At 41.6% G+C, this 17254-nt stretch overlaps 1 protein-coding gene across 2 annotated transcripts in view; it reads left to right on the top strand.

The window, feature by feature from the left end:
• Positions 1 to 17254, top strand: part of nfatc1 (nuclear factor of activated T cells 1) — a 204182-nt gene that overhangs the window by 54935 nt on the left and 131993 nt on the right. For both annotated transcript variants that reach the window (XM_078398631.1, XM_078398632.1), the window contains exon 6: positions 2272 to 2412. In XM_078398631.1, coding sequence (XP_078254757.1) covers positions 2272 to 2412 — 141 coding nt within the window. The remainder of the gene's footprint in view (positions 1 to 2271; positions 2413 to 17254) is intronic.

The raw sequence follows: 17254 nt of genomic DNA on the forward strand, positions 1-17254 counted from the left end.
TGGAGCTCAATGCCTGAAAGTGTCTTTGAGGCAGAAACTATCACATTTAAAAAGAACCACTGGTGTGTACCTACTGTGCCATAACTGAAAGAGCCATGGACCAAGTGCGATTAGTCTCAGTAGCCATTTTTTGTTACCACATGATGGGAAGTGGTGTAACTCTTTGCAGTTAATTTTGCACAGTTCTATATTTCATTGCCATTTTAATCACAATCACAATCACAATCACAATAATACTTTATTAGCCAAGTATGTTTTGCAACATACGAGGAACTTCATTTGCCATAGTCATAAGAGTAAAAAGCAACAGGACACACAAAATACATTTTAACATGAACATCCACCACAGTGACTCCTCCACATTCGTCAATCGCACATTAGCTTCCCTAACATTTAGCAAGGAGTGCAGTGTTTAGCAGTGTACACGGAGGTTAACTGGATTCAGTCACGTGCATTGTGGGTGGTCTTTGGTATTGACCTGCCATTGATTCTAATTTTAGCCAGGTCTCCTGGCTGTTGGTACAATACTTCAACATCTGGTGCAGTTAACCCTGTGATATTTTACACTCTTGTTTTGTTCTTGCATTCACCAGGCAACGCCCCACTCCAGCCACTGTATGCAATGTCGCCAAAAACATTAGTAATGTAAACCACACTTTTAATCACTGCTGTCTCGATCTCTTTCTGAAATAGCACATTATTATACACAACATAGAGGCTTCTACCTATCCAATTTTTAAATAAGTCCTGAGCAATTCAAATTCCACTCTCAAATCCTGTCGGAGTCTGTCTAGCAAAATAATACAGTGTGAAATATCACATCTAAAATCACATCCATGTTGGTCATATTACTGTAGATGAATTTAAGAATTGCTCGAGCTGAGTTGAGACTTTATGAAGGTTTTTTTAGACTCTCTATTGAATTATGGCAGGAGACCAGTGCAGAATTTCTACCTTATTATCAAATCAATGAACCAAATCTTGGAGCAGATGAGAATAATAAAATGTTGAATATTTCTGTGCTTCTGTTTTTGATTTTGGGCAATCTCTTACTATTGCAGAAACTCCTGATGGTGAGCACTTTTGCCAGGAAAGTTTGCAGTTGTTGAAGGGAGATTTTTAATCATTTGATTCAAGTCAATTTTTGCATTGTTGGCTTGAGGAAGATTACAAATGATTTATAAAAGCCCATCAAAAATGTACACGGTCTTTCCATTCTCAATTAACTGTTGAGTGATTTTAAGCATTAAGAGGATGTTTAAAAATGCCTGCAAATAATTTCTAAGTTAAGGGTTCGGGTGTCATCATAAAATGACAGTGTGACACTCTACCTCCATTTTCAGGACCAGGTTGTCAACTGGAAATGCAATAGATTGAGATTTATATTGCTGGAATTTTAACCTTTCTCTCCCAGCTTTGAATCACAATTAGCCACAGTACAACAATGTAGCATACAGTCTATGTAGTTCATGTCAAGAATAAGTTCATAAGCAAGTTCATAAGTGATAGGAGCAGAATTAGGCCATTCGGCCCATCAAGTCTACTCTGCCATTCAATCATGGCTGATCCATATTTCCCTCCTAAGCCCACATACTGACTACGATGATATTCCATTAACTGTGCTATACACTAATTTCTTCCACCACTGGCACACAGTGGGTATAGCATGTGTCATCTATGAAATTCCCTACAGTTAGTTGTCCACACTAATCCAAAAACATCCTCAAAGCCCACCAAGTAGTATAAGAGCAGCTAATACGTGGGGTTACCTTCCAAATCTCAAATCACACATCATCCTGAAATATATCACCAGCTCTTCATCATTGCTGTGTTTATATTGTGGAACCCTCTACCCTACAGCACCGTCGAAGCACCTCAGTCAGAAGAACTGCAAGGTTCAAGGTGAAGGCATCACCCCACTTCTCAAGGGCAAATAGGAATAGTGTGGCGGCTCCCAAGGGTCTGGCCATACCACTACCGATCCCTCGGCACGGGAATGGACCGGTCCAGGGGGGGCGGTCTTTGGCTACGGATATAAGGACGAGGTTTTGGGCGCGAAGTCATTCCAGCAGACTTGACCGGTCTGATAACTGTAATAAAACCAAACCTCCTGAAATACCCGGCTCCTCGCCTTTATTTCGGGCCTCTTTCGACGTGCCACAATGGTGAAAATTAATAAAATGATTAAATAAATTTACCCAACATGAAACTCATGCTGAAGAAATTCATTGTCTCCTGTGCATTATTGCTCATGGCTTCCTTTGCTTTCAGCCCAAAGGTCTGCCCAGGAGTTGCCACTGGTAGAAAAGCAAAGCATTGACAGGTTTCCCGTGCCTGGTGGAAAGGTGATGATTTTAAACGGCCACAACTTCCTTGCAGAGTCAAAAGTCATCTTTGTGGAAAAAGCAGCAGGTAAGTTGAAATATGCCTGACGTCTCCTGTCCTTAATAGGAAGACATAAGTGTTGATGTATGCTATCCCTTTACTTGAAATTTGAGCTAATATTGCCCTTGTTGCTTTAATAATTTATTTTATTTAACACATTATCACCAATTACCAACATTTATATTTTACATTTTTTTAAATATTTTGACTGAGCAATTTATTTTCCTAGTTTTATTTTTTGCTTGATTGGACATAAGAAAGCTTTTGTGTAACAGAGCAAAATTCATCCTTGGATCAGTAATGCCGAACAGCTAGCAGCTGGGATTGGGACTCCTCTTCTGAAATGTAGCCCCATTAATTTAATTGGGGCCGACTTTCGGAAGTATAGTACATTGTACATATGTTACCATATTGTATGTTCAGCATTACCAATACAAGACAGGTCAACAGTATTTAAGTAAAGTGCCGATTTATTGCTCATAGAAAAAAAATGAAACCAGGTTATATGAATTAGCTACAAATATTCCAACAAAGACCTCAAGATCTAATCGGGATACAGGGTTTTATGCAGCTGATTAAGGACCTAAGCACATTATCAGAAATGACCAGGAAATTCTATTTACACAGCTGCTGTTTGAATAGTCTATCATTGCCATTTAGCTTACGTATCTGTTTTGGATTTGTAGGTTTCTGTACTTCTGAATAAAACACAAGGCAATTTTAACTGTACAATTGTTCAAGGCTTGATCCCTGCTCCCTTTCAGCAAATATTTTTTTCTGAGTTATTTGCTTTGAATGTGAATCTTTAGTCCCAAGTTGTATTAATTTTGCATTTATGTGAAGTGCTGGCTTTGGAAAGTTATTCTGCATAAATCTATACCGCGCATAGACTAAAGGAAAAAAATGATCCAGACAGCACCTTTCATCATTTCAGTCCATCACAAGTATTTTATATTCAAGAAAATACCTTTGATGTGTCACTCAAAATATAAACTGCTGGAAGGAACTCAGAGGGTCAAGCAGCAGCTGTGGAGGGAGTGAGATAGTTAACATTTGGGTCAAGACCTGATGCAGGATCGCGATTCAAAGCATCAACCATCCTTTTACCTCCATAGGTACAGGCTCCTGTACCTTCTTCCTGATGTCAGCAGTAGCTCCATGGATTATCACCTTGTCATGATGGAGAAGCTTGTGTGGTCCTGAGATCCTGAGAGCGATGCAGTCTGGAGCTATGTTCCTGGTAGGGTCACCCATGGCAGTAAGGTCGAGGGGGAGGTCCCTGACAATGGGCAATCCAACCAAGACCTCAACGGTGGAACAGGCGAAGGATGATGGTTGACTTTAGTGGAACGTCACAACGAATGGGAAGGCAGATGAAGGCTGCAGTAGAAAAGGGTTTCTGGTCGTCTTGGACTGCATGCCACTGGATCCTGACCCAGATCTGTCAAGGCCCGTGTGGTGGCTGTCTGTGCACCAGTCCCCCCACGTTAAACAAAGACATGCACAGGCATCCTAAAGAGGATAGTCATACTCGCTTCCAGTGACCGCCGATGATGATGAGCAGCAAGAAGAGAGCATGGCCAGGATGGTGTGGGGTTTTTGATGAAATTAGCTGCCTTCTTGACTAGCATGGGATTTAAGAATCCAGCAGAGAGGACCTTGATTTAAGGCCGCACCCAAAGATAGTATCTCCAGCAGCAACACTTCATTGCTCTGTTGACATGTCAGCCTAAATGATGCTCTGCTTTACTTGGAGTGAATATTGAACTCATGACATCTGGTAGAAGTGCTAATACTGAGACTAAGGTGACACCAAAAACATTAATGTTCCTCTTGTGCAAAAGGCCAAAGGGATGTTTTTCCAAACCATGTCAGCCAGTGGTAATCCTACCACCAAGTGTTACAGTAAGTAAGGCGGCAAAGTCGGGCAGCTGGTAGAGCTGCTGCCTCACAGCGCTAGAGACCCGGGGTCAATTCTGACCTTGGGTGTGTGGAGTTTGAAAGTTCTCCCTGTGACCACATGGATTTCCTACCGGGTGCTCAAGTTTCCTGATGTGTGGTTGTAGGTTAATTGGCCTCTGCAAATTGTCTCTCATGTTTAGGGAGTGTATGTGAAGGTAGGATAATATAGAACTAGTGTGAGTGGTTGATAGTATATGGATAGTAAAGATTTCATGTTCATGTCATAGGAGCAGAATTAGGCCATCCGGCCCTTTTAATCTACTCCACCATTCAATCATGCCTGATCTATCTTTCTCAACCCCATTCTCGTGCCTTCTCCCCAAAACCTTTGACACCCATACTAGTCAAGAATCTGTCAATCTCCACTTTAAAAATATCCAATGATTTGGCCTCCACAGCCATCTGTGGTAATGAATTCCACAGATTCACCACCCTCTGACTAAATAAATTTCTCCGCATCTTCTTTCTGAAGGTATGTCCTTTTATTCTGAGGCTATGCCCTCTGGTCCTAGATTCTCCCACTAGTGGAAACATCCTCTCCACATCCACTCTATCCAGGCCTTTAACTATTCAGTAAGTTTCAATGAGGTCCCCCCTCATCCTTCTAAACTCTAGCGAGAACAGTTCCAGTGCCAACAAATGCTCATTTGTCAACCCAATCATCCTTGGGATCATTTTGTAAACCTCCTCTGGACCCTCTCCATCCTCAGATATGGGGCCCAAAACTGCACACAATACTCCAAATGTGGTCTGACCTGTGTCTTATAAAGCCTCAGCATTACATCCCTGCTTTTATATTCTAGCCCTCTCAAAATAAATGCCAGAGGAATATGAGAGATATTGGCTAAACATGGCCAGGAGGGACCTATGTAGATGGGGCATCCTGGGTTGACATGGACAAGTGGGCTGAAGGGCCTGTTTCTGTGCTGTATGACTTTGTCTATTTTGTTTGGGTTTCTTCTCCAGCAAGGATAGTTTTCTATCATTCTGGAAATTGGTCAAATCCACTTTCTTTGCTGATTGATAGAGACTGTGATTGTGACATTCCACCTGACTGACACCTTCACAGAACACTCATGCAGATCTACGCAAAATGCTGGAGTAACTCAGCGGGACAGGCAGCATCTCTCGAGAGAAGGAATGCATGACGTTTCGGGTCAAGACCCTTCTTCAGACTGAAGGGTCTCGACCCGAAACGTCACCCATTCCTTCTCTCCAGACCTGCCTGTCCCGCTGAGTTACTCTAGCATTTTGTGTCTATCTTCGGTTTAAACCAGCATCTGCAGTTCCTTCCTATGCATGCTGGACTTCTTCTTTAATCATAATATCTAAAGAAAAAATCTTCAAAAATACAGCTTGCAGATGAACAATCCACACAAATTGTGCAAATCTATTCAAATCCCATTCAGTCTCATCTGTAGCATTGTTGAACTGGATCCTTACAAAGCAACCAGCCATGAGCAGGTAGCAAGACTATTTTTTTTTAAAAGGTGTATTGCACACAAATGAATTCTGTCAGGGGTTAATCTCATCCTTGCCTGAACTCCTCAGATCTGGTTATAATGGTGATTGAGTTTGAACAAGGAAAAAGTTTCTCATAGCAAAAGCATTTTTCTTTTGTTAGGCTGAAGTCTCCAAGCGTATTTTGCGAAAAAAGTTCATATTTTATGGCTATCTTTCAAATACCTATTCCCTAACAGTGGCAGTGTTAGAATTTATGAGTCATGAGCATGACCTGAGTAGGAGGATCCTCTTTTAAGGTTATTATTTTGGAGGGTTTCCCTGATGCTGGCACGATTTACAAATTCCACAGCTGCCTGTGGAAACCTGTTAAACTGGGAGCTATCAACTGAACATCACTGTACACGGCCACTTCACAGCCTTTTGACGTTAGGTCTGATGAGCATTCTGATCTTGGCATCTTTGCGGTGATTTTTTTTTTGCATAAAATCTAGTTAACAGCAATTTTTTTGCATAAAATCTAGATAATGTCAACTCGTGTGCACGTGTATTTGTGTGTGTGTGTGTGTGTGTGTGTGTGTGTGTGTGTGTGTGTGTGTGTGTGTGTGCGCGTGTGTTGTGTGGGGGTGGGAGGGGAGAGGGAAATGGGAGGTTGTTTTTTCCTTCTACAAATGACTCAGAGCAAGGGGTATTTCCCTGTGGATTGTAATTTTTCAGTCTGGATTGATTGGACAGATGCCAACATATTTTGAGGCAAAAGCAGTTAGAGCTCCTGGTAAATGCTTCAGTAAGGTCAAATATTAGATAGGAGCTTGCATGTAATCACTCCATGGCCTTTCCCTCATTAAATCTGGATATTTAATCCACTGAAAATTAGGTGCTTTGGAACAGATGTTTTCCTAGCAAGGCACATCCAGATGATGACAGATCTGTCAGGCATGGACAATGGAACCGAACAATGGATGTAAATTCACAAGACAATAATATGATAGTGGTAGAGTTATTGCAAATACAGGTTTAATCTGAGTTTTAAACCCTCCTGAACTATTTTTTTCAGTCATCCAAGGGGTGTGGGATTTGAAGGCAGAGCCAGCATTTAATTGCCTATCCCTAGTTATCCTTGAGAAGTGGTGAGCTGCCTCCTTGAACTGCTGCTGTCCTAGAGGTGTGGGTATACATATACTGTTCTCGGGGAAGGAGGAATCTGACTCGGCAACAGTGAAGAAACGGCGATAAATTTCCAAGTCAGGATGGTGTGTGGTTGGAAGGGTAACTTCCAAGTGGTGGTGTCCCCATACTTTTGCTCTCCGTGTCCTTCTAGCTCATAGATGTCATGAGCTTGGAAGGTGCTGTCTAATTGGGTATTTATCTGTGAGGCAATACTACAGATATCTCTGGAGAAACATAACACAGTAGTGCATTTTGGTACAAAACAATGGGGTGGAATGTTGTCCACTATTGAATGCATTAAAAGCAGTTAGTACAGGTCCACCACCGATTTTTCGGCACCCTTGGTTGAAAAGCCTTGTGGATTATTGGTTTTGCCGGACCAACAGAGGTCACGGCCTCTGAGAGGAGTCGAACAGTACCGGAATTGTCCACCTAGGCCACCGGGGATCAAGACACTGGGCTGCAAAGTAAGCCTTGGACATTGGCTATGGGAATGGATCCGTGGGCTCTGATCGGGCCGGTGTTCCGATTGGAAGTCCGGCCACAGAAGTCCCAATGAGGTCGAGATCAGCCGTCTCACCCAGCCTAGGTATCTCGTTTTCGGTGGGGGACTACTGGAGGGGATTTCAAGTGTGCTCTTGTAATTTTGTCCAGATTAAAGTTCAGTTGCTAGAAAATCAGTGGTGGATCTGTCATGTATATAACAATAAAACTGAATTGTGAAATTCAGAGTCTAAAGTGGATAAGTTACTATGATTCACATTTTTCCATATTCAACATACTGAGTGCTTATTTCATTCTATTTGTTTTGTTTATTAATTATTGAATAATTAGGGGACTGTTTGATGAGCAATCAAACATCATCCAATCAAGTAACAAGGTGTCTATCTGTTTACCAGACTGAGCCTCTAAGGATTGGCACTGGTGTGAACCTGTGGGTGGAGCAATTGGAAACATTGTTTGTCTGAATTCTCCAGGAGTATATTTTCCTAGAGTTGGTAACTCGAGGTATATTCCAAAACACTAATTAAAAATACAATGAAAATAAAATCCTTCAGATAAAGTGTATGCATGAGGTGTCCAAGTCAAAAGTGCTGGACGTCAGCAATTAGTGCCCTTTTCTCCTAAAATTATTTTACGTCTCCGTCCATCCCTCTCCTCCACAGCTGCAGAAACCCTCATCCACGCCTTCATCACCTCCCGTCTGGACTACTGCAACAGCCTCCTCTATGGCGCACCCTCAAAAATCATCAGTAAACTTCAATACATTCAAAACTTCGCTGCCCGTCTACTCACCCACACCCCGATCCGTGACCATATCACCCCCGTCCTTTACAAACTCCACTGGCTCCCCATCCCCCAGAGAATCCAGTACAAAATCCTCCTCATGACCTACAAAGCCCTCCATAACCTGGCCCCATCCTACCTGACTGACCTCCTCCACAGGCACACTCCCACCTGCACCCTCCGCTCTGCTGCTGCAAATCTCCTATCCCCCCCCATCCGGACCAAACTCAGATCCTGGGGGGACAGGGCTTTCTCCATCGCTGCTCCCACCCTATGGAACTCACTACCCCAAACCGTCAGAGACTCCTCCTCACTCACCACATTCAAAACATCACTGAAGTCTCACCTGTTCAGTACTGCCTTCAACCACTGAAGGTCACCTCACCTTCTGTCTCCTTTCTCTGTTCGTTTACTTATTTATCTATTTATTCACTTCTCTATGTTCTATAAATCCCTGTAAGGCGTATTTGAGTGTATGAAAAGCGCTATATAAATGTAATGCATTATTATTATTATTATTATTATTATTATTATGTTTACAAAAACTTTCAAACATTCTCTGTAACTCAGTACAACATCTTTCACACTCTATCAAGCAGATAACTGTTGGAAAATTGCCAACTTCCTAGATGCAATAAATTATATAATTCCCATCAATACTTTGACAATTGTGAGTCAGTGGAACGGGTATGATGTGAAATGAAAAATACACTATATTATTTTTGTACAGGATTAATGCAATTGTGGATTTGTGCTGTTTCAGTGATTCTTAATGAATCAATGTGCTCTGTTACCCTCCATTCCACTGAATATTATTTTTCTTATCACAAATACAAAAGGCATATTTTAATATAAAAAGGTGCCTTTTGTGTTAGCAAGACCCTTCTGCAGTCAGATATTAAGAAAATTACCTCTTTCCTATGGGATGATTTTTGCACTCTTTGCTCCCCTTTCCCATTGCTCTTTTTAAAAATTCAACAATGCAAACCTGCAAAACATGTTTACTCAGAGAGACTAATGCCCTCTTGGAGGATATCCCAGTGCGTGGGAGTTGAGACTTTCCTCACGGCTCTCCAGACATAATGTGAGGGATTGTCTGCCTCTTCTGCATGATGCATAACAACTTCTGCTCCTGTGAAAATGAAGTGCTACTGACTTCTTATGATTTGTCTTTTCCGCTCTATTGCATAAGCCAATTCTTCCTAGCGGACTTTCACTGGTGCATAACTGTGCCTCATTGTTGCTAAATTACTGTTTAATCATTGAAACTATATTTAGTTTTATTCTGTCATTAAGTCTTTAACTTAATACTCAGGTATTGCGGGCAATTCATTTTCTTCTTCAGTTTTCCTTGTATTTTATCAACATTTGTGAGGCTCGTGAGATGTGTACTCCATGCATTGACATTGTATTGACATTCATGCTTAAACATTGGGCCAGAGTTGGCAGTGAGTGGTTAAGGAATGGCACTTCCCAGTCGACAGCTGCATACTAATTCTTTGTGACTAACGACAAAGTTCAATTATTAAAGAGTCTTTTTAGCAGGTGTCCTGCACAAGGACGTACCTGTGGAGAAACCAACAGCAAAGCCCTACAACCTATCAGAAGAATTCTTACTGCCAGGAATGTTTAGTTCAACATAAAATGATGCACTGCACTCCCTTTAACATAGCAGGGCCCTGGTTCCCATTTACCTTTAACATAGCGGGGCCCTGGTTTCCATCTACCTTTAACGGAGCAAAGCTCCAGTTCCTGTGCTCCCATTAACACACCGAGGCCTCATTTCCCACATCTTCCTGACTGATTACTGAATTAAAAAATATATATTGCGCAGCTTTTAAAAACATTGAAAAATTAATAGGAGTAACAACCAGCAGTCTGCAAAATCTGCTAGTCTGGCACTTCCAAACTCTTGAGCATACTGGATTAATGGAATTTTCGATTTTAGAGGTACAGCATGGAAATAGGCCCTTCAGCCCGCCGAGACCATGCTGACCAGTGATCACCTCCGTATATTTGCACTATCCCACATACTAGGGACTATTTTACAATTTTTACCAAAGCCAATTAACCTACAAACCTGTACGTCTTGGGAGTATGGGAGGAAACCGGAGCTCCTAGGGAAAACCCACGCGTACGTACAAACTCCGTACAGACAGCACCCATAGTCAGGATCGAATCCGGGTAAGGTAGCAACTCAACCGCTGTGCCATTGTACCGCCCCCCAATTTTACTGTTTGTTTATCAAAAACATTAAAAACAATAAAACAAATTACAAAGAATTAAATATATTTTAATTAAATTAAACTAAGACATTGCCAATTGTCTTGTTTTCCCTGGCCACCATTTCTCCCCGTTCCTTGGTATTCCTGCACCTGGTCCAAACTGGTGAAACCTCAGCTGGCAGAACTCCCAGTGGGCAAGCTCTGGAACTTCCTCCATTACATAAGTTAATGAGGGTATTTCTGTGGTTGATTCGGGCTGATGTTATGAGGAAAATGGAGCCTTTCTTATCTCCACCCTGGTGTCAGCTTAAGGACGGTTATGTTTGTGTGTCCATACTCCTTTGCTAAGAGGTCTTATCAAGAAGAGGAGGAGAAATTCATAAGAAGAGATTGTTTTGGACTGCACAGGGACTGTATGAAACCCTAGCACACCCCTCACATAGTTGCTCAGCCCTTAGTATTGCCGCCTTTCACACCACACCCTAATTTGATCTTAGCTCTCCAAACTTGAAAGCATGGTGGTCCAAGACCTCTTGCAATCAATCAGTAGGCTTATGTTTTATGCGTGACCTTTAACTTAAAAAAATATTTCACCAGACGTTGGAAGGAGCTGGTGGGGGAAATTGCTCGACAACTTGTTTCACTGTTTCCATTCCAGTCAGCTGTGTCTACTGTTCTGCTGCACGAAATACTTAAAGAAGCCAAGCATTCTCCCCTTACACTCGCTGGACAGGTCTTGGCTTTGATCTCTCTGGTCAGAAAATAGGGACAGCTATAGCAGAGGCCCTCAGAAAATAGTTTTCCAGCTGTTGGCAATTGTTGACTTTGTTGTTCACGAGTTTCCGACTTAGCCCTTGTTCTGTAGATCTTCTCAGTACAGGTCTGTCAGCAATATTGAATCTTGGAATATTCATGACACAGAAGGACATTTATGTCCATTCAGTTAACATAGAGATAACTAGCATTATTGAGACACAAGGAACTATATAATTGCTGGAATCTTGAGAAAAGCACAAAGTGCTGGAGCAACTCAGCTGGTCAGGCAGTGTCTGTGGAGGGAATGGATATGCAATGTTTTGGGTTGGGCCCCTTCTTCAGCTTCTCCTTCAATCTGACCCACAGAGTTGCCTGACCCACAGAGTTTCTTCAGCACTTTGTGCTTTGGCATCCATTTTAATCCTGCCTTGCTTTGTAGCCCACCATGTCCCAGTGCTTCTGGAACACATCCAAGCACTTTTCAAATGTCATTAGAATTTCTGTCTTTATTACCTTTTCAGATGGTTGGATCCAGATCCACACCACCCTCTGAGTTAAAAAAAACATGTTTCCTCTAATCCTTCTACAAATTACTTTAAACCTAAGTTGAAAGAAATATTATTATTCCTGTTTTTATAAAGGACAGCCTTCCAATGATAATCTTAAATTTTCTTTCTGGGCACTCTTCACTCTTCCATTTAACTCGATGGTGTTTAAACCTGATTGTGAACTTGGTCAAAGTTTGACGTAGGAAGAGTTCCCAGGAGTATACTTGATACACAAGAACTTCCTTTACTGCTCATTTTCTTTAAAAAAAAAACTTTAACCATCTATACAATCTGCTCTTTTTAAGCAGACTACATCATAAGGTTTAAAATGAATTCACCTATAAAATATGCATCATGGAACAAGAACCAGTGCTATTTTGTTTTGTAGAGTAATACTCTTACATAATTCAGTGTATGGTTGAAAAAAATGTCTTGCATTTCACAGCCAGAAATGTCTTGATATTTTCCACTCTCCTTCAAAACTGTTAACAAAGCAATGGAAAATACCCTTAATTTTTCATTTAATTTGCGAACAAACTTTGTCACGTTTGTTCTTATGGCCAAGTCAAATTAGTAATGACGAAATTTGATATGAAATCAAAACCTGACAGTGGTTTTAATTTGGAAATACTGCCAGAATTTGAGCACTGGGTATATTTTGTGTACAGTCCCAAAACGTTACTTTGCACAGGGTAGTAAGTTCTGGATTTTCCTCCCTAATGCTTCCCATTTCTCCTTCATTGTGATGCCCATTAAAACTTACTGCTTTAACAAAGCCTCTGGTCATCCCTTTTTAATGTACGGATTGAGTTCAAGCATATGAATTACCCTGGGATGTTTATTTATTGTTTTAAAGATCCAACCTGAATGGAATTGGTATTATTGTTCTCAAATAATGTGCCAAAGATTGAGAATCTGAATCCAAGACCCCTGAAAATAAGAATAGAGTGACGCCAAGGAATGTTCTTGCAGCTTGGGTATTGTTTGCACGCCTGGCATTTGCTGCCAGTCTCTGGGCCCCTGTACCACACCATGTACCATATTGCCTCCCTGCATGGAAGGAGGCTATTCTGTCTTATCGAATGTCTTATCTTGTCTTATCGAAAGCAAATAGCATGTTGGCTTCATAGCAAGAGAATTTGAGTATAGGAGCAAGGAGGTCCTACTGCAGTTGTACTGGTGAGACCACACCTGGACTACTGTGTGCAGTTTTGGTCTTCTAATTTGAGGAAGGACATTCTTGCTGTTGAGGGAGTGCAAAGTAGGTTCACCAGGTTAATTCCCGGGTTGGCGGGACTGACATATGATGAAAGAATGGATCAACTGGAATTATCTTCACTGGAATTTAGAAGGATGAGACTTATAGAAATATATTTCAGGGATAGGACAGACTAGATGCAGCAAAAATGTTCCCGATGTTCGGAGAGTCCAGAACCCGCGGTCACAGTCTAGGAATAAGGGGTAGGCCATTTAGGACTGAGATGAGGAAAAACCTTTTCACCCAGAGAGTTGTGAATCTGTGGAATTCACTGCCACAGAAGGCACCGGAGGCCATTTCACTGGATGTTTTCAAGAGAGAGTTGGATATAGTTCTTAGGGCTAACGGAATCAAGGGATATGGGGAGAAAGCAGGAATGGGGTATTGATTTTGGATGATCAGCCATGATCACATTGAATGACAATGCTGGCTCAAAGGGCTGAATGGCCTACTCCTGTGCCCATTTCCTATGTTTCTATATTTCTATGAATCTATGCCAGTTGATAGAGCAATCTCACGTTCCCACTAATTTTCTCTGAACCCTATTCACCTCACATTCCCACCAACTCTGTGCAGAAAGAAGCTGCAGGTGCTGGTTTATACCAAAGACAGACACAAACTGCTGTCAGCGGATTCAGGCAGCTGGAGTTATTTCAGGCAGCTGAGTTACTCCAGCTGCCTGACCTGCTGGACTAACTCAGCGGGTTCAGGCAGCATCTCTGGAGAAAAAGGACGAGTGACATTTTGGGTGAAGAAGGGTTCCAATCCCAAACATCCTATCCTTTTTCTCCAGAGATTCTGTCTGACCCGCTGAGTTACTCCAGCACTTTGTACCTATCTTCCCACCAACTCTCCCAGATTCTATCCTTTAACTATGCACTGTGGAGTTTTTAAAGTGGGCAATTAACCCACCAAGCCACACATATTTGGGATGTGGCACCTAAGAGTAGTCCATGAAATCACAAAATATTGGCACAGACAGCATGGAGATTGGGATTGAACACAGGCTGCTCGAGCTGTGAGGCAACAGCTCTACCACATCCATTATTATGTTGTTGCAATATAGAATAATTTATGCTAGTCCCCTGCACACATGAAATGAAGGCCATCAGGGAAAAGGCAGCAAGAAACAAAACAGAGCCTTGTGAAATTAATGTGTTTATCACCAAGATGATCATACAAATGGAATGCCCTTGAGGATTTGGTTAATACACTTTGAATTTCAATCACCTAACTCTGAAAATAATTATGAAGTTTGGTTTGTAATACATGATTTATGTTGGGTTGTCTTTATAAATCAGTTGCAACAGTGCACTGCTGTGGAATAGTATAAAGGGGAGATCACTGTGCACGTTATTTCTTGGTTACATAAAAAATTGCTTACAGCATTTGCAAGGTGGAGTTCACACCCAATGCATTTTCATTTAAAAATTATGCTATCTTTTATTTGCATCCATCGATAAAGTATGCATTGACAAACTAACCAGCTTTATGGCGGAACTCCATTGAATTATACTTGGACTGGGTGTCAAATGAATCCGTACTCCTAATGAGAAAGCAGAATAGACACAAAGTGCTGGAGTAACTCAGCGGGTCAGTCAACATCACAGGAGAAAAATAATGGGTAACCTTTCGGGTTGGGCCCCTTCTTCATACTCAAGAAGAGAAGTATTCTGATAGCACTCTACAAGTGCGCTTACAGGACGGTAATAAAGTAAGCAAAAGAGATGACATTACAGCACAAAACTAAAGATAGGAAAAATAAATTATAAAATTGTAACTGATTCCATGGGAGAGCCCAGCAAAGTGACTTGCAAGTCTCTTAAATCTAAGTACATTTAGAGTTACATATCAATGCCATTTATGTTCCATAATTCACTGTTTCAAATAGCACTTTTTATTACTATTACACCATAATAGTACTTACAACTTTGATTGTAAAGCATCCAGTGTTTCAACATTCCAGGATTCTTTTTAACTAAAACAAAAACATGGATTACGGAAATGACAGAGACCTTGCATTTGGAAAAAATAAGATTTGCCTTAATTGACAAACCTGATTTATTTTTTAAAATATGGTCTCCATTTATTGAATTTTTAGAAAAGTAAATGGGTTTGACACAGGACTAAAATAAAAATTTAAAATTAAAAGTTGAAACTTGAGTTTAGGGTTGGATGTGCAACTGTGGTTATTGTCTCCCGGATCTACCCCCTTTAATTTTTATAGTTATAACTCTTTTTTTATTCTCTCTTCTCAATAGTTTATAGTTTGTTTTTTTTTCTTCTTTTCATTCTTCTTTATTTTTATTTTCCCTCTTTAAAAATTAAAAAATTGAAGCTATGTAAGAATTTTGTAACAAATTTGTCTTTTATTTCTATCTGTACATCTGGTTTTCAAAAAAAAAAAAAAAAAAAAAAAAAAAAAAAAAAAAACATGGGTGTGATGCAAACTCTGTGGTCTGAATCTTCCGGATTCAGTCCCTCTCCCCTCCTCTCTTCCCCCCACCTCCTCTCTCCCCTCCCCTCTCCCCTTCTCTCACCCCTCCTCTCTCCCCCTCCTCTCTCCCCTCTCTCCCCTCCTCTCTCCCCCCTCTACCCCCCCTCCTCCCTCTACCCCCCTCTTCCCCCTCTCCTCCCTCTCTCCACCCCTCTCCCTTCCAATCCCCCCTCTGCCCCCTGTCCCTCCCTCTGCCACCCCGTCCCCGCCCCCTCTGTCGCTGCCCTCTACCTCTCTTCCCCCTCTCTCTCCCACACTCTCTGCCCCCCGCTCTCTTTCCTCCACTCTCTCTCCCACTCTCTCACCCCTCTTTCTCACACCCTCCTTTCCCCCCCCCTTGCCCTCCCTCTCTCCTGCTCCTTGTTTGCAACCTGGCGCCAGATCACAAAAGGACTTTGGGTCTCAATACCACCAAGTTTAAGTACGTTATTGATCCTGACTACCTATGATTTAACATAAGAGCAGATAGTTCTGCAAACGTCCAGCATGCCAGGCAACTAGAGAAAGAAATAGACAACATTTCCTGTCAGTGAAAGTTCAGATGACTCTGTTGCTCTGATTTCTCTCTCAGCGGATGTTGCCCGGTCTGTTAAGTATCGCTCTCTACTTTTATTACGGATTTACAGCATTGTGCTCTTTTGCTTTTAGAATATGTTTCACCTTGTTTTATCTGAACAGCTGTAGGGTGCCAGGGTATCGATTCCTCATTACAGGGTGATGTGTTGGTACTGTGGGTGCATTTTTCTTTACCTAAAACATTTATGAACTATTTGTTTAAAGCCCAAGAGACTTTTTTCACTGCTTTCAGTTCCTCTACTGATGGCAAAGGCAAGTTATGCACCACTGTTTGGAATAATAAGCAGCTAACCAAAATGCTGTACAACAGGATAATATGCAAGGGTGGACACTTGGCCTACTCCTGACCCAAAGCTAATAGTTTCTTGAGGTGAAGGATGTGCATCCACACATTCATCTAATAATGTTTAGGAAGCCTGGCCTCAGCTCTCCAGTGATTGGGAGATTTGAAGAACAAGCATATTTTACCATCCTACCCATGTGTTTGCTCTCCTCCCCCCTCATCCCAATATCCGTTCTCATTCTAACATTATGCAGTCATCAAACTGCAAAGGTAACTCTTAGTTCTCTCATTGAACTGTAAAGATCTCCATCCTCATGTTCTGTCCAAACCGTATTTCAAACTTCTATTTATTGTATGCAGTGGTTTGGAAAACTTATTTTGCGCAAATTAAGACTGCAGACTGCACCTCCCCTTTAAGGAATTTCAGGCTGCCTTTAAGGCATGGACACCTTACAGGAGTTCCCATCTTTACAACTGGCAAGCTGCCTAGATGGAGTAAGATGAGCACTGGCAATCAGCCAGTTCAAATCTAATGAGGTCTGGTTGCAATGGGGCTTCAGCTGCCTGTGCTGGCAGAACAGGTTCCTAACCTACTACCCTCCTGATGTATGCTTGGTATCTCCTATGTAACACTGTAACAGGAGACCCAGAGTGGAGCTGCGTAAATGCCTAAAGCGGACTGTTCTATTCAGCCAAGACAGGAGCTAAATCCAGAGATTTGTGAAGATAATCTAGACTCACATTGGTCTTCCACTGGAGAGTGAGCCTAATTTTCTGTTCTCAAACCTCTGGAGTTGCTTACTAGGCATTCTTTATAGGCACCATCGCTTAGACAGCTGAGCACCT

The sequence above is a fragment of the Rhinoraja longicauda genome, chromosome 4 (genome assembly GCF_053455715.1).
Source record: "Rhinoraja longicauda isolate Sanriku21f chromosome 4, sRhiLon1.1, whole genome shotgun sequence".
Classification (NCBI taxonomy): domain Eukaryota; kingdom Metazoa; phylum Chordata; class Chondrichthyes; order Rajiformes; family Arhynchobatidae; genus Rhinoraja; species Rhinoraja longicauda.